The sequence below is a fragment of the Camelus dromedarius genome, chromosome 1 (genome assembly GCF_036321535.1).
Source record: "Camelus dromedarius isolate mCamDro1 chromosome 1, mCamDro1.pat, whole genome shotgun sequence".
NCBI classification, from domain to species: Eukaryota; Metazoa; Chordata; class Mammalia; order Artiodactyla; family Camelidae; genus Camelus; species Camelus dromedarius.
In genome coordinates this window covers 59,362,476-59,388,318 of record NC_087436.1, presented here as the reverse complement: position 1 = coordinate 59,388,318, position 25,843 = coordinate 59,362,476, and the positions used below count along the sequence as shown (strand labels likewise).

At 34.2% G+C, this 25,843-nt stretch overlaps 1 protein-coding gene across 4 annotated transcripts in view; it reads left to right on the top strand.

Moving 5' to 3' along the window:
• Positions 1 to 25,843, top strand: part of CCSER1 (coiled-coil serine rich protein 1) — a 1,104,264-nt gene that overhangs the window by 864,637 nt on the left and 213,784 nt on the right. The window contains exon 11 of one of the 4 annotated variants that reach the window (XM_064484855.1): positions 21,320 to 21,365. The exons of the other annotated variants lie outside the window; for them this stretch is intronic. Coding sequence (XP_064340925.1) covers positions 21,320 to 21,365 — 46 coding nt within the window. The remainder of the gene's footprint in view (positions 1 to 21,319; positions 21,366 to 25,843) is intronic. 4 annotated transcript variants of the gene reach the window in all.

Sequence of the window (25,843 nt, the reverse complement as noted above, 5' to 3'; positions counted from 1 at the left end):
TTTCATTTAATCAAAATAATAGAACATTATACATATATTCATACATACAATATAATATTCAAACATGAAGGCCGTAATTTCCATTGTAATTTATGAAAGTTTTTAATATAGTGGGTATTGTCTCTCAACATTTCCTATCAGTTCACATCTTCCTTATGATTTGTTTTCCTATCAATGACAACAAAATTTTTCAAAAGTCACCAAGGTCCCAACTTCAAAATTATCTTTGACCTCATCTTTTCTTTGCCATCAAATCAAGCCAGTCACAGAATCTTATCAATTCTATCTTCTAAATTTACATACATACTCCCTTTCCTACTGCCACTCCTGAATAAACATACAATTTGTTTGAACTTTCCTGCAGCCTCATATTCTCTTTCCTTCTATGCATATATTACACTTCAGCCAGATAACATTCTCTTCCCCAAATGGTCCCCTTGTTTCTTAACATCCTGCCTTTGTTTATGCCAAACCATCTCCTTGTGATTTATTTTTCTTACCATATATTGCACAAATCCTACTTATCCTTCAAGATTTTGCTTAAATTACATTTAATTTAAAAAAATGGAACTTTGCTTTATAAGAACAACTATAATTAGCCATTCTTAGTCTGCTGTTATCCTTCATTTAAATAAGGTTTTCTCTAAACGATACCTGCAGGGACCATTTCTTCATTTCATGGAGTTCTCTTCTCTTTCCCAACTATCCTACTTAAGAGGTGAACACATCATTTCTTTACACATTGTAGATTTGATGATTTTTACTGTCTTTCTCCTGTCACTAGAATCCACGGTAAGATCCAGGAGCACAAAGACTTTCTTCTGTTCACTGCTGAATCCCCAGTCTTCCCAAACTGTGTCTGTCATAGAGTACCTCAGAAAGTGTGTGCTCAATTAAGAAATGTCCAGTCAGAAGTAATCTCCTCTCTTATACCTTCTTACAATACTTAATGTATCCTAGCTATATTGTCATTTTTGCCATTTTGTTAATTTTGTTTATATTCTTGTACTAGCTTTAAAGAGGAGATTTTCATAATTTATTCTACACTTATCCTAGTACATTACATGTAACAGGTTGACAGTAAGAATTTTTAATATGTGTTGCCTTAATGAGCTACTCTCATGTAACAACAGTGATTAATAAATAGATAATGTGGTTTTAGTATCAAAAAGTCCAAATTTTCTGTGGAATCCTTAGTAAGTATAAGAGTAGGTGAGTACTTTTTTTAAGAACTTTTTAAAAAATACCATGGTTTACTTTCTTGAATTTTCTGCATTGCCTTTAAAATGTTACAGGTCAGTTGTTCCAAAAATACGTAAAAATGTATTCCTATTTTCTAATAACTTCATTATTGTATTGTAATAGCGTATTATAGAATCTTTAGGACCTCGTAAGTGGTACAAAATAATATTTTAATTCCTATTAACCTTGTTATAAAACTGTATTTGCCTTTATGGGTTTTTTTTTTAAAAACTTTAAGACAGAAAGATAAAATAGGCAGAATATCAATGTGTATACTAATAAGGCTTCTAGAATATTAATAATCATATTAATAAGGACTTTAGAAGTACCCTGGCACACAGAAGTTAAGCCCACACCTTCTGGAACCAGATGTCTGCATTTGTTGCCTTACTCTCCCATTCACTTTTCTGACTCAGTTTCTTCATATGAAAAAATAAATACAATAAAAATAATTAACTCAAAACCCTTTTATAACCATAGAATTTGTTAGTCTATGTAAAGAACTTAAAACAGTGTCTTACCTGGTGGACTTATATAAGTGCCAGCTAATTTTATTATCATTATTAGGGGAATGTCACAGTTGATCATGATTTTTCAGAAGTTCAGGTGTCAATGATCAGCCTGTAGAATGAAAAGCTTTTAGCACTCCCAGAGCAGATCCATCACTCATAGGCAGACTCACATGAAAATGAGTCCCTGCACTTGATGTATAAATTCAGGATTCTAATTTACCCATGCACAATAAGAATGCTAACAGTACTAGGGGAGCAGATAAATTATTCAACCTTGTTTCCACGTGGGTGGCACAAAGGAAGCCAAATTGTAATCAAAATGGCTTAGTGAGCATGTTAATTAAAGAAGGAATTTGTTGTTTGATTTTGATATTAAGTGACATTATGCTAAAAATAAGCCTGTGGGGCAGTATTCTTGTAACTGAACATCCTCTTCCTGGGAGGAGATCATGTTTTCCCCCATGCTATGCTTCCTGGACTAAACAAACTCCGTTCTGGATGACATATTTTTTGGTCAGGTATATTAATTGTGATATACTACTAAAAACTGAGAAATATTTTCTGTCACTTTAAGGAGACTTGTCAATATTTCAGGCTATCTATACATTTTAAGAGAGAAATCTTGTTTTACTGTAAATTATTATGTTTGTAAAAGCATCCCTGTAGCCCCCAAATACTGTTACCATTTACTATGGATAAAGTGATGAATACAATTGTTATTAAAAATACAACAGAAAAGAATATTGTAATGTTATAGAAAACAATTAACTTCTTCTTAGCTTTTATTTTATCCTAATAAATTCTGACATGTCCCAAAGTAGTTGACTGTCGCAGAGTAGGTAACAGAAGTCACAACCAAGTATTTGTTTCATTTTTTTCAGAGAAAATTCATGTAGTAATTAATCCTAAACCCTTTGAACATCAAGCTGAGCTCAACATGAAATATGTATTTTAGTATTCATGGTTCAACTTGCCTACTCTGTTTGTATTATGTGATTTCAAAAAGGTTTGAATACACACTGACATGCACACACATGCGCACACACACATTTCTGCAAATCTAAAGCCATATCCTAATGTAAAGCAGGCAGGTGAGCATATTTATTCCAAAATGGTTAAATGATCTCTTAAAATCAAACAAACAAACCAAAAATTTTGAAATATAAAGATACAAAAAATAAAAACTTCCTCTAGAGATCTGTTATAAAACATTGTACCTGTGGTCAACAACAGTGTCTTGTATACTTAAACATTTTTTAAATAGATCTTGTTTTAAGTGTTTTTCCCACAATAAATTAAAATTTGGAATAATGAAAAAGACTAACGACACATAAAAAAAAAACCTTTTTGTTCTGTAACCTCATAGTGTGCTTAAATTTAGATTTGGATATTTGTGAAGAAAACATTCAACTTGTTTTGAATAGAATGGTTCCCTTTAGTGTTAAATGCCCACTGTAGACATGCAAATGTTTCTTCTATATGAGCTGCAAATGGACCAAGAGACCACAAGTAAAATATTTAGTGCTAACTTTAAGGTGGAAATATGTCTTCCTTATTGAGCTATAACTTTACTCTGAGAAATATTTCTGGAAAGAAAAGATTTATTTTAATATTTCTGCATTTAACTGGAAGCTGTTCACAATGAATGATTTTGCTTTAGTGAGGCATCATTTTCCAAAAGAAAAATAAGAAAGAAACAGGTGAGGCTATCAGTGAAAAGTGAGACGTGATACCCACTATATTAAACTATATAATTGTCTATTATCACTCTGTTTTATACTGGACAAATGCTATAATTGTTTAATGAATTTTACTACTTCAGTTGTCGGTAATTCAGAATTTGTGATCATTTGGAGTCAGTTGAGTGGAAAGAAATTCTCTCACAATGTGAGAGACAAAGGTTGACCATACACAGAATTATAATGCACTAAAATCTACTTAAGATAACCCTTTTAAAAACTTTGAATAGCTAATATTTTATGCACAATAAGATGCAATAAAATGTAATATAAAACAATTTTTGTCAGCAGTATTTTCAGAAAGTATTTTTGGGACATAACATCCTCTCCCTGGAAGTGTTGCTGGTGGTGACTCGCAACACTCTTCTTGTGGCAGAAAGAATTCAGAGACAAGACATGGAGGCTAAGAAAGTAAAGTAGGGATTTATCAAGGGATGGATAGTACACTCAAGTGGAGAGCAAACAGGCTCAGGTGAGCAGCTTCCCTGAGTGTTTTTGTTTTTGTACGTTGATTACATGTAGTGTAAAAATGAACAGGTGGAATAGTTATTGGGAGAAGGAGGGGTTGGGGATTCTATTCCCTAATTTTCATCCCAACTCCACCTTCCTGAAGGGAGGAGGGAGTTTTGTCCTTAGTCTGGATTAGAAGTGTCGTGGTGTTGGTGCATGATCAGTACTTCTAATCTGCAAGGCTAATTTTATTGAAATGAGGGCATAATGAGCAAAAGTTACATTCAGACACGAGATTTCTGCCTTTTTCTACCTTTCTTTTTTGGCCTCCAGGCCACTTGTCACCTCAAAATGTGTGACAACTTATCAGCCCAGAGATTGCTGCTTTTCTTTCTCTGCCCAGGGACCCCTGGTGCTTTCATTGCGTAGAGTTTCCTGCATTGGGCCCCGTGCGTCTCCTTTCTGCCCATTTCCTGCCATTTTGGCCTACATTCCCTTCTCTGCTTATATCTAGCTATTTGCCTGCTCTAAGAGAAGGATTTCATCTCTTTCACAATGATATGCTTCCTGGGTTAAGCAAACTCCTTTCTGCCTAACACATGAAAATATATTACAGATAAGTTGAGTTAATAACAATATTTAATAATAACTTGCATTTTTAAAGCACTTTAGTTTGTTTTAATTAATGTCTCATATTACAACACTCGATTGTTTTTTCAATCCTGTGATACAAAGTAGGCATTATAATCTGCATTTAAAGTGAAGTTATTGAAGCTCAAAGAGATTGTGATTATTTAAAATCATACAGATAATTAGTTGCACATATAAGTAACTGACCTCAAATTTATTCATTGACTACTTATTATATGACAGGCCCTATGCTGATATGCAAAAATAAATCCATCATGCTTATATATACAGTCCTTACTAAACACCAGATAATATTCCAAGCACTTTACAAATATAATTCATTTAATCAATTTACAAATGAGAAAATGAGGTAGAGAGAGTTTAAATTGTCTAGCGTCACCAATATATTGAGAGAGACAAAATAAGAAACCATGTATCCATAATCACAACACTATGTCTCTTCCATTACATAGGTCTAGGAAACAGGAACCTAAGAACTATTGCTGAAAATGATTTTAAATTCTGAAAAGATGGTGCAAATGAAATCTAAATTAAACTTGATACAAAAATTAATTGCACATTGTAAGTAAAAAAGAGGTTTGGGAAAATTAAAAAAAGATTAAAGAAATTAAAAAAATGAAAATATGAGGATAATTGAAAGCTATACAGCATTAAAAAAGTCTAGATGGAGGCAAGATTCTAAAGTATCATGATGGAAGTGAAATGCTCTATGAATGTTATCTTAAAGATACATATTCAAGGGACTTGTTCTGTTATTTAAAAACAAAAATATAGCTTTCATGATTTTGTTTTAATTAAATATTTTGTATTGCAGTGAAATGGGATGCATATTTGTTCTCAAAGCACTGATGTGAGCCAGTTTTCTGACATTCATTTTCCTTACAGTCTTCAAAGAGGCTGTGATATTCACAAAGAGTTTGAGCCATACAAACATGATCAAGACCTTGGTATTCTTACAAAAGAGAGTTTGTTCAACTTAGAAACATTTGGGAAAAGAAGCAGTTGCAAAAAGATTAAAAACAAAGAGCAAGGATAGTTGAGGGTTCAAATATGTTTATGCTTTCATGTATATTATTTGTCAGATTCACAGGGGCACAAACTTCAAAATTAATTCAGTTCACAGCAGGATTAACTTCTAGAGTCGATGTGTTTATACAGCAGTGCTGTGACCTCAGATCTTACACAATGTTGCTTTTAATCACCTTGGTAAGTTTACACTTTCACTGTAAAAATAATGACACTCTGAGTAAGAGTGAAGGGTATGAAAAGTATGCAGTAGAAAGCTACAGAGAAAAAGAGGTTAATAATCATCCAACAGCCTAAGATGCTGTTCTCTCTACCCATCACTCCCCCAGTGCACACACACACACACACCCACATGTGAGCTCAGAGAAAGAAAAATACAGTTCTGTCTAGTACTTTTTACCTCACTGGAATTAATCATGCAAGTTATAACTACTATTTGTATAGATTTTGTGCTAAATCTTATATTAATCCTCTCAACCATTCTATAAGGGGAGACCTGCTAGTGTCTCACTGTGGAGATAAAGCAACCAAGCCTTAAAGTGATTAGTTGGCAGAGACAAGACTCTCCTCTGTGGGATTCAAATTATTATGCTGTGGAAGAGGGTCCCTTGTTAAAAACCAATTTTCAAAACTGCTGTGGTTCATGGTCCTACTTCATGGTTTATATCATCTTGTGGCATTGTCCTAAAGACTCTCAAGAGTAATAGGCACTTTGTTAAATTTTGCTGCACATTAAAACCATTTATCTGGGAAGTTAAAAAAAAAAAATTCCCATGCCTAGGTCACACCCCATACCAATTAAATCACAATTGTTGGAAGTTCTACCCAGGCATAAGATTTTTTTTTTTTTTTGGTAATTTTCCAGATGATTCCAGAATATAGTCATACCAGTCTTCTAGCTACCTTGCTCCCTACCATTAGTGCTTGTACAGTTTTTCTGTCACACCAACATAGTTATCCAGTCTCCACCCAGTCCAAATGTCCCTGGTATTAGCTTTGACTGTCAAAACAGTTCTTAGGTTAATTCAAAATCTGTCTTTCTTCCTTCCATCCTTTTGTGTTCATCCTGCCTCACTGGCATAATGCAATTTTTATATCTGTTTTACATGTGACAATATATTGGAAGTCATTTTTTTAGTCCCCTGAGTTTTCACTTCTCCAGGATAATCCATTTATTTCTTTTAACTGCTTCTCTTATGATATGACTTCAAATCTTATTATCCTAGTAACTTTCTTTTCACTAGACTCGTTGTCAGTATGGTATCTTGGAAAGAACTTGGATTTTAGAGTCATAATGCCTTTTGTTTACATTCCATACTGGCTACTTACTAGCCTTGTGGACTTGAAAAAGTTATTTAATTTTCTCAGCTTCCCTTCTGCCACAAATAATGCTACTTCATGAAATTTTTACGAATATAAAATGAGATCTTCAGAGTAGGAGTAAGATTCTTAGAAGCTCTGAGCACTGAAAATTTAGTGATTTATCACAGTCCACTTCATCTCCCCAACATACATAATTCAAATGAAAATAATAATAAACCGACAATAAGAAAGGAATCCAATTAAGTTCTAGGTATTTTTCCCTTCATTAATAATTGCTGATCTTTTAAAATCATTAACAGCAAATATACAATTCATTAAATACATATGCCCATTTCTTTGTACCTTCATTTTGCTGGTACTCCAAAGATATGTTTAACCTAACCCTGAATAACATAGGGCTAAAAAGTGCCCAGATGTCGTTCTGCTTGGTAAATTTGAGAACTGAGCAGATATGTATGACTTTAGACAAGTTGTTTAACCTCTTCCACAAACTTCAGTTTCCTACATTGTAAAATAAAGATAAGATATGCCTTGGGGATTATTGTAAAGATTGTGAAAATCTCAGAGGATTAAAATAAATGATGTATAGAAAGTGCTTATAAGTGATCACAAACAGTAGGTACAGTGTAGAAGGTAAAAACTTCAGCCGTGATGCTATCTTGAGTTGAAATCTTAGCTTAGAGTTTACTGGCTCTGAAACCTTGAGCAAATTATGTAATGTATGTGTCTTAGTTTACTTCTTAAAAAATGGGGATAAAAATACATCCACTGAGTAAGGTTTTTGTGAGTTTTAAATAACTGATGCTCTTAATACGTTTAGCACAAAATAAGGTTTCAATAATGTTCACTATTATCATTACTAAAATAACAGTAATTTGTGTTAGGCATGCAAATATCTGGCACTTGGTAGGCATGCAAGGCGTGATGGCATAATTTTCTTTTTAAGTGAGGGGCCCATAATTGAACACATTACTGATATTTAGAAACTGCCTGCACATTGTAGCTACTCAATGAATATATGTTGAGTGAATGAATGAATGTGGCCTGACTACAAAATAGGAAGGGATTATATCTGTTAGAACTTTCCTCCTTGTAGGTATAAATTCATAGTTCTAATTAATATAACCTAAAATGCATTTGTATTTCATTCTCTCCAAATGACCTAAATTCCAATTAATTTTTAAAATTTAAAAAATTGGAAAGCTCTTTATTTTATTGGAAAATAATCTATTCTTACTTATTTTTATTTGTATTATTTTTATGAATTTCTAGTCATACTTCTGATTTTCTTACTTTGCCTGAACTGGACAGTACTGTAAGAGAAAACTTTCAAAAACATTTCTAATCTAACTCAGTATTATATAACATATGATTATTAAATTTCAATCCCTGTGATTCAAGCTTGAGGCTCTTATTACATGAAAAAAAAAAAAAAAAGAGGTGCTTAATTTCTCAGTTTAGCTCAGCTTAGCACAACCTGAATCCCTTAACTTCAAACTCACTTGCTCTAGTAATTATTGACACTTAGGCCTTCTGCAAGTCATTTCTGCACTCTGGGCCTTTACATTGTCATCTGTTAAATGGGGATAATATTACCTAGCTCATGAAGGTATTTTAAGAAACAGGTGAGGTGACGTATTTGAAAATACCTGGGATATGCAATGTACACACATACATGACAACTACATGTGTGTGTGTTCAGACAGAGAGAGCGAAAGAGAGTGACACTTAGTGCTTACTCAAGTATATTCTAGACAAAAGGCAATCAAATGCCCAAAATTCAGAGATTTGCTTCAATAATTTGAGCACTCTGACAGTGACTATTTTAGAATGCTTATTTTCTTGAAATATGACTTGTATTAGATTAAGGTACTTGCATTTTCTACTTGTAACAGGCCAGAGGAGGTTAATTTTAATTATAATATTCTGCACTTAAATTTTGATAACCTACTGCCAAATTTTAAAATTAAGATTTATTCATTTTGCTTTATCTGCCAACAGTAAAATCTAAAATTATTGGTTTTCCTAAATAGATACCACTTGAAAGTTATATTACATAGTGAGCGACAGAATGCAAAGTATTTCAAGGGGCACTGAGTTCTGTAACATAACTGACCCCCACTTTGATAGTTATTATCCTGGTGCACATCTCTGACAGAGCCCCTTAGCTGTCTAACTTTTCTTCTACTTTTCTACTTTATAAGCCAAGATGTCATTTGGTATATGTCAAAATGGTGCTAAATATTAGGCACTAGAAGATTTGAAAACTAATATCTATAGAAGGAAAGTAGAAAACTTGGGGTATTTTAGTTTGAAAAACAGAGTGGGATAGAAAAATGATAATGACTATTAAAATTGAATAATGTTTTTAGAACAAATAAATACTGGAAAAATTGTGATTCCATATTAGGAGTTTCGAGAGAGAAAGTCTTCTAAAAAAAAAAAACCTTAATATGTGTACGATATATATAGACATGATGATATATTATTTAAAAATCTGTGCTGAGTGTCAAAATAAGAGGACAGCTGGACCCAACTCAATCCATTTCGCAGGAATATTGCCTGTCTCCAATATAAACTATGTTTCTATTTTTTTAAAAGTGAGTAAATTGGGGAAACAGGGAAACAATTACATAACCATGTACCAAACCATAAATATGCTCCCTACTGATTTTAACACACCACCAGGATGAAAAACTAATGAAGGGCAAGCAAGAGAGTGCCTGGTAATTTTCCTAAAGCACATTTGTATTGCATTTATAGAATATCTTCCAGGAGAGCACACGTTATTTTTTATTAACAGAGAGCTATAAGGAAAAAGTGCTGCTATCTTTTTTTTTTTTTTGAGAATTTAAATGTTACCCACAGTTTTATTATTTTATTCCTGAAACGTTTTAATGAAATACTATAAAGAGAATATAATATATTTGAATGCATATAGATATCTGTATATTTCTAACATTCTTTTTCTACATTTCTTTCTGTTCCTTGGCTAAAATGACTTAAGTCAAAATTAGCTATCATAGCATGTGTACTGATATTTCTTGATTTCAATCTTACTAGACCATGTTGACTGAAAAAAAACACAATCTAAAAGTTGAGAGTTATGTTATATTTGAGGACACATAAGAAAGAAATGTCAGTGTAAATTAATGACATTTTCTTAGAGATCTCAGTAGAATTTTCAGTAGCTACTGACTTCAACTTTTCACCCATGAGAGAAATGACAGATTAATTTTATCTACCAAATACTAAAATCTGTTATTGGTCTTTCTTTTTTTTTTTAAACATTTTTTATTGAGTAATAGTCATTTTACAATGTGTCAAATTCTAATGTAGAGCACAAATTTTCAGTTATATATGAACATATATATATTCATTGTCACATTTTTTTTTTTTTTTGCTATGAGCTACCACAAGATCTTGTTTATATTTCCCTGTGCTATACAGTATAATCATGTTTATCTATTCTGCATTTTAAAACCCCAGTCTGTCCCTTCCCACCCCCCACCCCCTTGGCAACCACAAGTTTGTATTCTATGTCTATGAGTGTGTTTCTGTTTTGTATTTATGCTTTGTTTGGTTTTGTTTTTTAGATTCCTCATATGAGCAATCTCATATGGTATTTTTCTTTCTCTTTCTGGCTTACTTCACTTAGAATGACATTCTCCAAGAACATCCATGTTGCTGCAAATGGTATTATGTTGTCAGTTTTTATGGCTGGATAGTATTCCATCGTATAAATATACCACCACTTCTTTATCCAGTCATCTGTTGATGGACATTTAAGCTGTTTCCATGTCTTGGCTATTGTAAATAGTGCTGCTATGAACATTGGGGTGCAGGTATCATTTTGAAGTAGGGTTCCTTCTGGATTTATGCCCAGGAGTGGGATTCCTGGGTCATATGGTAAATCTATTCCTAGTCTTCTGAGGAATCTCCATACTGTTTTCCACAATGGCTTTCCTTGCTTCCCTCTCCCACTCTTAATAATTTAGATGTCTTCTTTTACAATTTTGTGTTTATTCTTTTTGTAATTCATGGCCATTATCTCCTTTCCAGTTATGGGTTTCTCATTTTTGTAGCATCCTGCTTCTTTTCTATTTAGAGTAGACCTGTCAATATTTCTTTTAGCATGGGTTTAGTGTTGCTAAACTCTTAGTTTTTGCTTGTCTGTGAAGTTCTTTATCTCTCCTTCTATTCTAAAGGATAGCCTTGCTGGGTAGAGTATCCTAGGCTGCATCTTTTTTTCATTCAGGACTTTGAATATATCTTGCCACTCCCTTCTGGCCTGTAGTGTTTGTGTAGAGAAATCAGCTGAGAGCCTTATGGGGGTTCCCTTGGAACTCACTCTTTGTTTTTCTCTTGCTGCCTTTAGGATCATTTCTTTATCCTTGACTCTGGCCATCTTGATTATAATGTCTTGGTGTGGGTCTATTTGGGTTCTTCCTGTTTGGGACCCTCTGAGCCTCCTGTACTTGGATATCTGATTCCTTTAGGTTTGGGAAGTTTTCAGTCATGATTTCTTCAAATACCTTTTCAATCCCCTTTGTTCTTTCTTCCCCTTCTGGAACCCCTATTATGCGTAGATTGGCATGCTTTATATTATCCCATAGCTCCCTTATATTGTTTTCATTGTTTTTTATTTGTTTTTCTTTCAGCTGTTCTGATTGGGTGCTTTCTGTTGTCCTGTCTTCTAGGTCACTTATTCGTTCCTCTGTATTATCTAGCCTGCTTTGTACAGCCTTTAGGTCAGATCTCATCTCAGCAAATGAGTTTATTAATTCTCCTTGGTTCTTTTTTATAGCTTCTATTTCATTTTTGACATATTTTATATCTCTAAACACTATTTCTTTTAGTTCCTTCAGTACTTTGATCACTCCTTTTTTGAAATCTTGATCTAGTAGGTCATCAATGTCTATTTCCTTGATCGTGCTTTCAGGGGACTTCTCTTGATCTTTTAATTGGGAGCGGTTCCTCTGCTTCTTCATATTGCTCATATCTCTCTGGCACTGTGGCTTAAGGCGTATCAGTTATCTAGTTCTCCTGGAGACGGTGTGCTCTTAATGATTTTATCGAGAGGTCTTTGTGTCTTCAGCCTGTTTCCTGAACTCAGCTTGCTGTTTCCAGAGGCCCTCTGTTGGTGCCCTCTTCTGTACTGCTCCCAGTGGCTGTTAGCTAGCAGATCACGCCCCCTCCCAACAATGGGTCAGGTGCTGAGCTCTTATCCGGTGGGTGGGCGGGTCACTCCCCCTCCCATGCCGCAGTCAGATGCTGCACTGGGGGAGGCAAGTGGGCAGATCGTGCCCTCTCCCAGCACTGTAGTCAGGTGCTGCGTTCCTGCCAGCAGGTTGCCGCCTGCTCCTTCCTGGCATTGGTCGCTCCACTGCTCTGTGCAGCTGCCATCTCCGCCTCAGGTCAGCGTTCGGAAGGCGGGCTCGGGGATGACTGCAGAACGGCCCCGCCTCTGCTCTGTGCCAAATCTCAGCTCCTTATTTGTCTTGGTGGCGCGAGTTCTCTGAGGTGCCAGGGTAGAAAGATCCTATCTGCCTCCGGCTGTAAACAAGTCTCAGTCCTGCCTGGGAGGTTGTGGAGCCCCCAGGTGCCGATTCAGGTCTAGGCCCCACCCCTGTCCCAGCACTGTGCACAGGAGGATATGGCGGCTGTGGCTGAGCCCTGCCTCTCTTCTCACGAGAAGTGCCAGTAATGGTGGCGCAGGTCTGAGGAGACAAAGGCTATGACGCCCCTCCCTCCAGGGCACACCAGCCGTGTTGCTTTGCTTTTTTCACAATTTATGGGGGACTGAGGTTGTTCTGCTCCGTATCCCCTCCCAGCCACGGCATGCAGCTCCCTGCAGTCCCCCGGGGCTGCTTCAGTGCAGCCGCCCCAGTCCTCCGCCTGGCTCCGGCTGCCTGCCCCGGCCCCAGCTGCTGGCTCGCATCTCGGGCTGGGTGTTGCGGGGACCCTTTGTGCTTGTTTAACTCAGTTCTGTTGGTCAAGGGGTGCTTGGGGCAGATCTGAGCCTCAGAGGCTCCCCCTCCGTCCCACTGCCCTCTCTGTTGGAGAGGGGAGACCCAGCGAACGGGTGCCAGTCCTCCTTTGCCACTCCCTCCCCGTGGGATCGATCCACACTGTTTTGCTTTTCCTTCCTTCTTTTTTCCTTTTTTCTACCAGATTTTTGGCATCTTTGTCTTTTGAAGAGGGTGATGTTCTGTCGGAGTTCAGCAGGTGCTCTGGTTGGCTGAGTGGGTCCGTAGTTGTGAGTTTTGGTGTATTTGTGGGAGAGGGTGAGCTACAAGTGTCCTACTCCGCCATCTTGCTTTTTCCCTGTTATTGGTCTTTGAAATAACTCTTTTGGAATTGTGATTAGTTCAGAACTTTTTCACTAAAAGTAAACCATTATCTGTTGAATATATTATTGAGTATAGAAACAATTGAATGGAAAATTCAACTATTGAATAAACTATGCTTTAGTAGATAATTATTAACTTCTGTATATTGATATATACAAGATTGTCATTAATTTACTAACACAAGGATGTGAGGTACTATGAATTAGAATTTTGCAGATAATTGAAGATTATCATGTAAGTAGCAGAAAATGAATTGTTCTGCTAGCATGTGCTCCCATCAGACTTTCTGCCTTAAAATGATTATTGGACATAATTCAACATTTGGGTGATCATTCCAGTCATAGGAGAACACCACTTACCTGCTCACTGAATTAGTTCAAATGTCACATTCCCTCTGGAAAACTGTGATGCTGATGCTGATGGGTATCTCTCCTCTTGGTCAGCTTACTTCTGACCATGAGTTGTTTGCCCCTAAACCTGTTTATTTTAGTTGTAATTGTTATTTTAAATATTATTGTTATTAAGTGAACTAGTTAAAAATTAGGTGAACCAATAAAATAGGCAAGTGAAAAGGATGAGCAAACCAAGTTGAGTGTTTTCGAAAGTCTTGAAAACACTGGAAAATTTGGGAGAAATGAGTAAATTCATAGGAAAAAGATCAATATTCAAATTGCTTTTCAAGAAACACGATTCTTGGTTTATAGACTTTCTCCAGGAGCTGATAACTGGTCTTGATTTTGCCCAATCAGAAGGCATTGATTTAATGTATTTTATTACATGTTGTAGCCTAAGGAAGGCTATATTCTTTGGCTGTAAAATTGTGCTATGATACAATATCTTCCATACTACTTATGGATCATTTTACTTTCAGGTCCACATTTCTCTTATGTCTCTGAATATTTTGCATGCTCGTACTTGGAATGTTACTATACTGTCAATTTACAAACTTACTTAGGTATAGTTTGCATTTAGACATTCAAGACAAACTACAGATTTATCTCCTTCCTCTGTGCAGCCCACAATCAACTTTCTATTTTATTTAACAACCAGTCTGAATGTTATTTGGGAAAAGGATAAGTAGTTATAAAGGAGGAGGTGAACATAAGCTCGTAGCAAACCTGAGAGTTAAGCAAAGGTTTTTTTTGAATTCTGCCATCATTGGATAAGCACTGAAGGTTTTTGATGAGTGTTTGTATTTGTCAGGTGTATGTTTTAGAATGATTAAATTAATCTCTTAGGTGATTAATCTCTTAAATGAATCTGTTTTTCATTAGTTTTTTTTGATCCTTTAATCTGTTGTGTTTTTTTTTTTCCTGTTAAAAGCATATAGTTTATAGGGGAAAGGAAGGGGAGAGATAGATTAGGAATTTAGGAATAACAGATACACATTATTATATATTAAATTGATAAACAACAAGGACCTACTGTATAGCACAGGGAGCTATATTTCATTTCTTGTAATGAGCTGCAATGGTAAAGAATCTGAAGCAAATATATATATATATGTATATGTATAACTGAATTGCTTTGCTGTACACCTGAAACTACCATTGTAAATCGACTACACTTCAATAAAATAAGAATTAAAAACTTATAGTTTATCGTAATTGGTACACCTGTGTTAAATGAGAAAACAATAAGTTTAAAGAGAACATTTAACTCTACCTCGACAAAAACAAATCTTTAATGGAGTGTTCTCAATATTAACTTATTTCCCTACTTCTGTAGTGTGTAGAGTACTGACATTGAAAAGATTTTAATTTGTATTGATAATAAAGGAACACACTGCCAGAAAGAGGATCTAAAATAATTAGAGGAACGCATGTCAAATCTTTCAGGCCCTCATATTAACACACAGTACATGCTGCTTCTTATTTTTGCAAATGTCAACCTTCTTCTTGATGTGTCTTTTGGGAAATGGTTCACTCCAATTCAAAGGCATATAATAAAAGAAAAGGGCTTAGGGCAATATTTAAGCAATGAAAGAAACACAGGACATTTATGACTAGCTGGGAGGAACTGATTGCCTTTGGCTGTGCCTTGGGAAATCCCCAGGAAATACAGTAAGTTGTGATTACTATTATAAGTTAAAATGATATAAAGCATGCAGAGGAATTTGTGTTTTCCTTGTGGGTGACTGCATTTCATCGTCTCAGTGTGTAGTTAGAGTTCATACCCACCTACTGTGTTTCTTACTGAAGTACTAGCAGGAGATGTGTTATTGAAAACTGCAGAAGAGTAACTCTCAGGAGAATCAATTTAGAAAAAGAATTTAAAGCTAAGCACATGTAAGAAAACATATTTTTCACATACTTCAATTAAATGTCTCATAAAACTAGTAGTGTTTAAAATTAACGATAACAAAATTTAAACTGCAAATATTTGTTAAAATATATATGTTAAATTTATTATACTGTGTATAACTATGGTAAAGAGACAATGTTAGAGATAGATTAAAAAAAAAAAGGGGCATTCCAGTTTAATTTTATTCCAGTTTAATTTTCTCAGTGCAGTTTTATTGTGATTATTTTCTTAATAAAACTGTAAATGCCTTAGCTCTACCAGCATTATTTGGAAGCTATAAGGATGTGATTCATCATTACCTTATAGGTTATTATCTCCGAGTTTCTACCAGGTTGTTGAGAACATAAAGGAAAGGTATCTCACAAGTCTCTATTATTTTTTCCTTTTATTTATTTAAAAAATTATTTCTTTTTTCCCTTTATGGTAGTTAAGAGATCTAACACCAATTTCTACTTACTATATTGTCTCAGCTCTACTGCACTACCTTCAAATTTAAAACATGGCAAAAGAATTATTCTTGAAATAAGGTATAAAATGCTACCAGTAGGTATTCAGTCTTACGATTACTGTTGCTGGTGATTAGGTTCTTGTCTCCTCGCAGGAAGAATTCAGAGACAGGATGCAGAGGTTAAGAAAGTGGGGATTTATTAAGGGATGGATACAACACTCTCAAGGGGAGAGCGGGCAGGCTCAGATGAGTGGCTGCCCTGAGTTTCTTTGGCAAGTTGGTTACATAGGGTACAAAAATAAATGGGCGGAATATTCATTGTGGAGGGAAGGGTTTGGGGTCATATTCCCTGATTTTCATCCCAGCTCCACCTTCCCAAAGGAAGGAAGGATTTATGTCCTTATTTAGTCTGGACTAGAAGTGTCATGGCGTCGGTCCATGATGGTTACTTCTCATCTGCAAGTCTAATTTTATTGAAATGAGGGCATAGTGAGTAAAAGGTTACATTCAGGCACTAGAGATTCCTGCCTTTTCCCACCTTTTTTTTGTAGGCCTTGAGGGCAGTTGTCACCCCCAAAATGTGTGATTTCTTATCAGTCCAGAGTTTTCTGCTTTTCTTTGTCTGCCCAGGGAACCCTGTTGTTTGCATGATGTGTGGTTTCCTGCATTTGGCCCCGTGCCCCTCTCCTTTTTTGCCCAGTTCCTGCCATTTGGCCTGTGTCCCCCTTTCTCTGCTCATATCTAGCTATCTGCCTGCTCTAACAGTCACTATTTTTGTCACATAAAGGTAACATGCTAGGTACAAAAAGTGCAGTCTATTTAAAGGCACTTGTGCCTTGCAAGTTCTGTATACTGCCTCGGTTGATTAATGAACAAATAACTCAGTAGGTCATCCAAGGTTGTGTGTGCCCTTGGATCAAGGGCATGCCTTGGATGGGTCTATGATACAAGAGGGATTTTAAAAGAGATAGTATTTTAATATGTTCAACTTGGGTGATTTAATGAAAGGTTAAAATAAATGTCTAAGGAAGCACAAAACTAGTAAAGTTGTTTCTTGCTTAATTTAGGTAACTAAAATTCACATATCTGAGTAGTTTCTGATTTCAGAGAATCTCCAAGCATTTTACAATCTACATACTTCCTGACTTATTAACTCATGTCTGTTAATTAGTCATGAAAGATAGTTCTGAGTGGTATATATAAAGTTGAAACATGACTCTTAAAAGATAAAATAGAAACTACCAAAAAGCATGAAGGAATATAAAAATATTGATGTATTTATCATAAATATCTTGTCTTAATTTAAAATCACATTATTTCATGACATCTTAAATGGCTATATTACCTAAATCCTACTGTTCTCCACATGTATGTACTGTTATGGGACCAAGGTCAAATTTTCCTTTTGTTCATGATCGTTCTAGAAGTTGAGCATTCTTCTGTATATGCAAGTCTTAAGTCTATTTTCTTAAACAATTGTTTCTTAAGTGATTTCATTATCAAGGGAACTTTAACTGTATGAGAACCTAAGATAAGGCAGTTAAAATGATAATTTTCTAAAAATGTCATGCCCCCTTGGATTCTAATTATGTTTAAAATAATTTTATAGCTCTTTAAATTTCTTATCTGCAGTTCTGAAATTAAAAAAAAAAAAAGCAAAAGCCCCTGAAAATCTAGTCTTTCTATGACTTATTTGGTAATCAAATCTGGCCTGATCTAAATTGACAAGAAGCTGTTTATAATTTTTTTAAAGTCACAGTGAGGTTATCATATTTTTACTACAGAAATATTAATGTCTTTGATTATGCCAGCCTTAGACTTAGCTAGGGATATTATTTTGCATATTCTGAATAATTCTGAATACTGAAAAACACTTGGCCCAAGGCTTTTGGATAAAGGGTTATTTAAGAATTTTCTTATATTCAAATTTCAATTCCATCTCTAGCACTGTTTTGCTGTTTGGTGTGTGTGCCTGGAGCTAGTAAGTTCTGTATTCTTATTGAATCATAGTTGAGATACTATTTTTAACATTTTTCTCAGGTAGAAATGGTGTTGGATCTCACCCTAATCAAATTATGTATTCCTTTGATCTCTGGACTACACCTACAATCTGTATTTGTTAAATGCTTCCAGAAAATAAGAAGATATTAAGGGGCTTCATCACTGTGTGTGTGTGTATGTGTGTGTGTGTGTGTGTGATTTTTAAGTCATTTATTGCCTTTTATGGATTTCGGGTTTTCAGCTTTTTTCCTTGTTCCAAATCTTGTGCTTATTTCAAGTCTTGACTTACAACTAAGATGGTTTATAATGAAAATCATATACACATGATTCACAGAACAGCCTCTAAGTATAAGCCTTCGTCCTCATACTCACCTTAATCAGAGCTTAGCTAGGGGTAAGTAAGCTCCTGACTTCTGGGAGCCAAAGGACTCAGTTCTAGGCCTGTCACTGCCCTACATTTTGCTTTGTAATGATGGAAATTCATTTTACTATTTCTCTCTCTCTCTCTTGTTTGTGGGAATGAGAAACACATTATTATCATACAGGGATAATATGTGCTCAGATCATCTGGCTTTTCTAATACGAAATAAGCATACACGGTGCTGTAAACCACTGTAAAAAAAAAAAAATAGTGATATCCATGAACTATACTGTCTGTGAAAAATAAGTTAGAGATGAAGTAGTTCTCTGCGAGATTTTCTAAGCTCCTGCAATTAAATTGAACACTGGTTTTTTTATTTACCAAGTGTTGGATGAATAAACTCATTACTTTGATTTGGCTGTATTATTACATTTAATTATCTGTAAGTGTTGCTTCAATTCATATTTTCAAATTATAGATGGAATTTTTAATCAACTTTTAGAAAGGAAATGGGTTAGAAAGAAAATGATGTGGGTAAACTGGATAATGGAGGCTTAGTCATTATGACTCCCTAAGTATTTTCTTTTAACTAGTTCTCAGTTGTTTATTCTAAGCAGTTTTCCTATGTACAGGCACTTTTTCTAATAATGCTTAGTTTTCCTATGATAATAATCTGATTATTTGTTACCCCAACCCAAGTATTACTTGAAAAATAAAATTTTAAATTTGTAATTTTTTTCTCCTTTGTTCTTAACTGATACACCTATATTTCTTTATAAAGCCTAATATTAGCCTAGATCTAATAAATAAAGACTTTGGAAATGTACTATATTGGGTTTGGTATTTTGTTAAAAATAATAAATTTGTCCATATTTGGTCTTTATGCTGATATATGATAGAATTTTTAATTGTAAAAGATTCTATTGAGATACAGCCACTTTGGAAGGCATTTTGGCAGTTTCTTAAAGAACTACATAAAACATAATTGTATTGTGCAATCCAGCATTGACCTCCTTGGTATTTACCTGAGTTGAAAACTTATGTCACATTAAAACCTGCACATGGATGTTTATACTACCTTTATTTATAATTTCCAAAACGTAGATGCAACCAAGGTACTCTTCAGTAGGTGAACCTTGGTACATCCAGACAATGGAGTATTATTCAGTGCTAAAAAGAAATGAGCAATCAAGCTATGAAAAGACATGGAGGAAAATTAAGTACATATTACTAAGTGAAAGAAGCAAATTTGAAAAGACTAAATTCTGTGTGATTCCAACCATGTGACACTCTGGAAAAAGTAAAACTATGAGACAGTGAAAAGATCAGTGGTTGCTAAGGGTTGGGGGAGGGAAGGATGATTAAACAGAGAATAGAGGATTTTTAGGACAATGAGACTAGTCTGTATGATACTATAATGAAAGGTACATATGAACTTGACAACTCATTAAAAACTCTAAAAGATAAAGGACAAAAGCACAATAAATTTCTCACAAATGATGAATTTTTGCTGTAAGTAATTATGATTGAGCTCTAGAGCAAGTTTCTGGAGTACTGTGCTTTCTGCTAAGTGAAGATTGCAGTCCTTTGATCAAATTTACTCACAAATCTCCATCCAGGGCAAAATTTATTTAAACCTACCCCAGGAAAATCCCAACAGACCGTAAGAAAATAGGTAAATTCAGAGATACAAACATATCCTTAGATGAAGTAAATTGAAGTATTGGACCTGCATGCCTTATTTGTCATCCCTCAATGCAAGCATGTAGACAGATAGCCCCCTCTTTGATGTACCTTTAAAGGAACCAAGGCCATAATACTAGCATTTGCTATTCTCATTAGAAGAAAAATTCATTACATGCCACAACAAGGATTATTTTGTAGGTCCTCCATTTTAAATACTTAACTAGCCTTAAATACCTGGATAATTTCTTAACTGATTCTAAACTAAATCTAAGTTACTTAATTCTGAAAGTTTCCTCATCAGAAGACATAGGAATAATAATAAAGGTAAAAAAAATTTAACTATTTCAGGGACTGTTGTAGGAACTAAATGAGATAATGCTTTTCAAATGCTAAAAATAGGGGCTTCAGAATAAGTGTTCAATAAATATTAATCATTTTCAAATATTCTTGTCATTTGTAAGTTATTATATTTATAATGAACTATTGATTTTCACAGAGACCTATATTTACCTAATATTTGAAAAGTTCTCTTTGAGTATATTATAATGGTTTTGTGACAGAAATCATTGCCAGGCATGAAACTATACAATTTGAATTGCAATATGTGTTTGTACAGACTTGTCAACTGGAAGGATGTAGCAAGGTTGTTGTAACTTTGATGTCTATCATACACAATTAATATTTTTATGTAGTAACTTTTTCTCTCCATTTGACTAAGCCGTTTTTCAGTGATTAACTTTTATTGATGTACAGATTAGAGCCATTTTATTGAGGTCATTTTTTATATATAGTGTTTGAGGTAGGAAAAGAATGGAGCAAATACTAGTACACTGCTTAGTTTAAGACTGAAAAATGTTCGCATCAGCCAAGGAATTGGTGCAAGGGAACCTACTTTTTAAGGAGGACACTTAATAAATATCATGTATGTTCTACTTTTCACGAAACTCCCTGTCAAATTTAATGATCCCATCTTTCACTGTAATTTTTATTTTACTTTCTTATTTTAGTGTACTACATATTTTTTTCTTAATTTCCTACCAGTATGATTTTAATATATGTGTGCCAAATGCAATGACTCTAAAAGCCTTATTTCCTTATTTAATAAAAGCCTCTTAAGCCATCTTGATTTTGTATTTCTTTTCTTTATTCATTTCTCCACCATTTTCTACTGTTACTGATGATCAGTTGCTCCGAAAAAAAAAAAAAATGTGTTTTGTTTACAGGGCACAGCTTATGGAAGTGCTCCTGTACCTTCTCGCAGGCAATTATGTGAGTCTTTTAAATTCAGCTCTGTGTTGTAAACATGACTATGTTTTCTGTGCTGTAGCATGGCATGCTAATTGGGACCAAATGCCCTCAGGTCAATATGCAATTCCCAGTGTTGTATATTACCTATAATGTGTTTGTAGTAGACGGTTCCCTTGGCCTCTTCCTTATCTGTTTGTCATTATCCAGCCCATTTAAGAAAACTGCACTGCAATGTGGCCAAGTGTGTCAAGGCTTCAAGAATGGCTCAAAGTCTGGGGCAAGGATAGAAGTGGCTCTTAAGTTCATTGTCATTTAGCAACTGTACTTGTACTTTCCATGTTAACTGAATCAGTAAGCTTTCTTAAACCCTAACTTCTTCTATAGATTTGTTCAAAGATCTCGTGTATCATATACAGCTCTGATTTAGTCACAGCTAATGAGACCTCTTTCCTTGAAAAGGAAAAATCCATTAAAAGAAATCCTCCTTCTAGCGAATTTAAAGCAAACTTGACTTTTTAGCCACCTTAGTTTATTTCTAGGTTATCATATTTAGAAAATTTGAAAATAATCTGTAAATTTTTAGATAAAAATCCTGGATTTTACAACCTTGCTCAGCTGTATTATAAATATATGCACCTTGCAGAGAGTCAGATATTTGCTTTTCAGCTCAGATTTCTGTAACAGCTTATCTGATTTAGCATGAACTTTTTGTCAATGAGAGATGTAAATTTAATATGTAGAATCTCCAAAGTGCCATCAGACTTTGAGAATGAGCTGTTGTCATTGCCCATTTCCATCCATATCTTTTCTCTTTTCCAACGCTAGCATCCATCAGAAAATCATGGTTGTTTACCTCCATTATAGACTGCTATAGCAATACACCACATGATTCTAATTGTTGTGCCTAGCAATAAATGCCAGATAGATTCATCTTAATATGGTGTTAAAGATGATTCAAAGGTACAGTCCTGTTTGCATAATATTTTTCTTCACTATTGGCAAAAGAAATGTATGATTTGATGACATTCACTGAGAAGGATATATGAATCGATTACAAAGAAAAAAAAAACAAAAAACCTGCAGCACTTTGTACCATTATAAAGCACCCAAAGAAAAAAAATGCACTTTTCTTTTTCATGAAAGAGTGTTGAAGGTTTGGATTCTTACGAAGTTGTATGAAGAAAGAACCGCTAAGGTGAATAGAGAATGGGATTTAAATATATTAAATATTTCTCTAAAGGTGAATAATCACCAGCTGGTCTCAGTTGATTATCCCTTGCTATTATTTCTTTTTATTTATTTCTTTATCATCTAACTTTCTAAAATATACTGAAAGCATGATTTCTTATGTAGGTATCAATGCAGTACTGTTACCAAACTAAACTTGGGTTTATTCACCCTGTACACAGTAAAGCAAATATATTCACACCAGGTTGTGATGAAAAGTACAGACTTTATTGTAAGGTATCAGACAAGGAGTTTGGGGCAGCTAATTTTCAAAAGACCTGAACTCCCTGATAGCTTTCAGGGAAGCATTTTTAAAGGCAAGATGAAGGAGGTAGTCACAGGGTGTGTGATCACCTCCTGCACAATTCTCTGATTGGCTGATGGTGAGGTAGCAGGGTGGTGTCATAGGGGTTAACAGTGTCAATCCTCAGGCTCCAGGAGGTCTAGGCGGTACATGTTCATGGTCATCATGTAGTTAACTTCTTCCATTTGGTGGGGGGCTTAGCATCTGTAAAACAACTTAGGAATGTGCATCAGGCACTGTTATCTGTGTCCTTCAGGGAGGAATTAAAGATTCTGTGACTGCCATATGGCTGACTTACTGTTTAAATTCTCACCAGTTCTCCTGATCCAACTGCTGTTTTTGTCACTACATGTTCACACCTTTTCAATCATTAATTCTTGAGTCAGGCTTTTGTGACTCAGGAGAGGCCTGGCAGACTACAGCTTTTCTACAGACAAGAGGCAGGCAGAGGACATAGGGGGAGGGTTCTGTCCTGGAAAAGGCCCATAGGGTCCTGCTCAGTTATAGTATTAATTGATAAAAATTGACAACTATAGCAAGAACTCCAATGAGATGTGAATTTTTTTTTAATTTGCTTCTTTTTAAAGTAAAAAAATCACTGTTGTGCTTATAAGTTATATTGCCTTGAAGATAAAGAAATATCTATTGTTATAGAGATAGAGAAGATATTGTTACTAGAAACTTTTGGGAATGCAAATTCATTATTCATGCCCTGTAATCATGAGTGGGAATATAAAGATTATGGAAGTACAGTCTTCAATTTGGACTAAACTTATTTCTCACTTTTATAAAATCAAAATGTATAATATAAAAATAATACCAGATATTTGAGATTTCAGATCATTATTTCTGGTTAAATGAGAGCTAATCTGACAAAAACCAAAATAAAATAAAATAAAATGATTGATGCTTTCCCTAAGCCTAAGTATCTAAAATTGAAATGTTTCCTATGCCTCCATGGATAAAACCATAAAATGGGTATTACCTTACTAAGCATGTGGACTTTGAAATAGTAAGCTTATAAGACAGGAACTTGGAATACTGATTATCACATTTCCCTTTGGTCAAGTACAAGTCTTCGAATCTCTGAATTACCTATCAGTAGAGATTCCTTACATATTTGTAATTGTGGTGCTTATTAAAGCTGGAAAAGAGTTGAAAGAGTAAATGTTTTATTCTACACAGGAACATCAGAATATTCATATTAAATGTCTTCATTCCTACCCTGTTTCCTAAAATCAGTACCTATGTAGGTATCTTACATTTGGTTCCTGATTCTAGTATTTATGTTTTTGACTATGTCAGAACCAGTGACTAGTACTTTCTTGGGGTTACAATTAACTAAACTTTTATTTATGTTTTTTGTATTCAATATTAAGGACTTTCTTGTTTTATGACTGTCATTGTAACTATTTTGAAGATATAGCCAGTTTAACAATTTTATTTGGTCATACCCCAAAGTAGAATCCAGCAATAGGGAGGAGTTGCTTAGATGATGAGGTAATTGGAAAGGCTATAAATTTACAATGAGAGGATTCACATCTCCATCTCATGAAATGTAGTGTGCCTTTTCATTAACAGACTCACTCAAATATGCCTTTATATGTTGCTAATAATTGATTACAGTAAAACTGGAAAAATATAGTCGTAGTATTTTTCACTTTCAGAGAGATGCTCTCGCAGTAAGATTAACTAACTTGAAGAAGAAAGAGTCTTGAAAAGTTTTTTCAATGCTTATAGTACATTTTTATTATCAAATGCTTAAAAGGAACATTATCTATTCAAATGATATTGACTTAATTTCCTAGTGATTTATGTTTTAAAAGTTATAATCAATTTTAGTGAGTGAAGCTGTATCATATTCTGGTAAAGACCAATTCTAAATTTGTGTACACTGAGGTCTATAATATTTGGATAAATTTTTTGCAAAGATTTGACCCATATAATGTTATCCTTACAATTCAGAATAAAAGAACTGATTTTACAATGGTTATTAGGTTTTCCATTTTGTGATTATAGTAACTACTTTAAGAGTTCCAAATTACAAAGCCATATATTTTTAATAGACACATCTTGTTATCTTTTTCAAAAGAATATTCTAAAATGTAATAAACTAATTCTAAGATTTAATAAACCATAAATATAAAAATTGTGAATATCAAATTTCAAAATACATTAAACAGGTCAAAAATGACTTGGCTAAAATAATTAAATACTTTGTTTTTATATTTCACAACATTGGCCTGTTGTTTCCCAGTTTATGAAAGAAAAGAGCATCAAATATTTATAAGTAGTCTATTCAATGGTAGTTACCTAATTTAGCTGTCATTCTCCAGATAGTTGAATGTCAATCTAACTCAAATGACTACACATGATAATAATACCACCTTACTATTCAGAACCAGACAGCATTTTCCTTTATAACACAAATAGAATTGAAGTTACATATTTAAAAGGGAGGGCATAAACATAAAAGCATATGCTTTTGTTGTTTACTAACTAGTTGAAGAATTATCCTAAAAGTAAAGGAAAATAATTTTTGATACCTGTGATTAAAAGATTAAATATTTCCATAGGATTTTACACATTGTACTTCAAACAATCCTTGAAAATATAAAAATATCCAAGAAATAGTTACCACTTTTGATTCAATTTATCAATTTGTATACTATCAGTTTTCCAAAGTATTTCTCCCTCTCATTTGCTTTAATTTACCTCCCCTAATTTTCATACAAGTTATTTTTTCCTTTTTAGAGCTAAAGAGTAATTTTTAAATTCCAAACTGATTTAATCAGCAAGTGATGTAAAACAAATTAAGAAAGGCAGGAGAGCAACGTATTTATTTATAATATTAATCTCAAAGTCAAAATGAATGATTTTAAGATACTGAGCTAGCTTCATAAGAACAAACTTTTCAAAGTAGTGTTTTTATTGTACCTTCTGATTTATTTCCTTTTCCTCTTGGTTT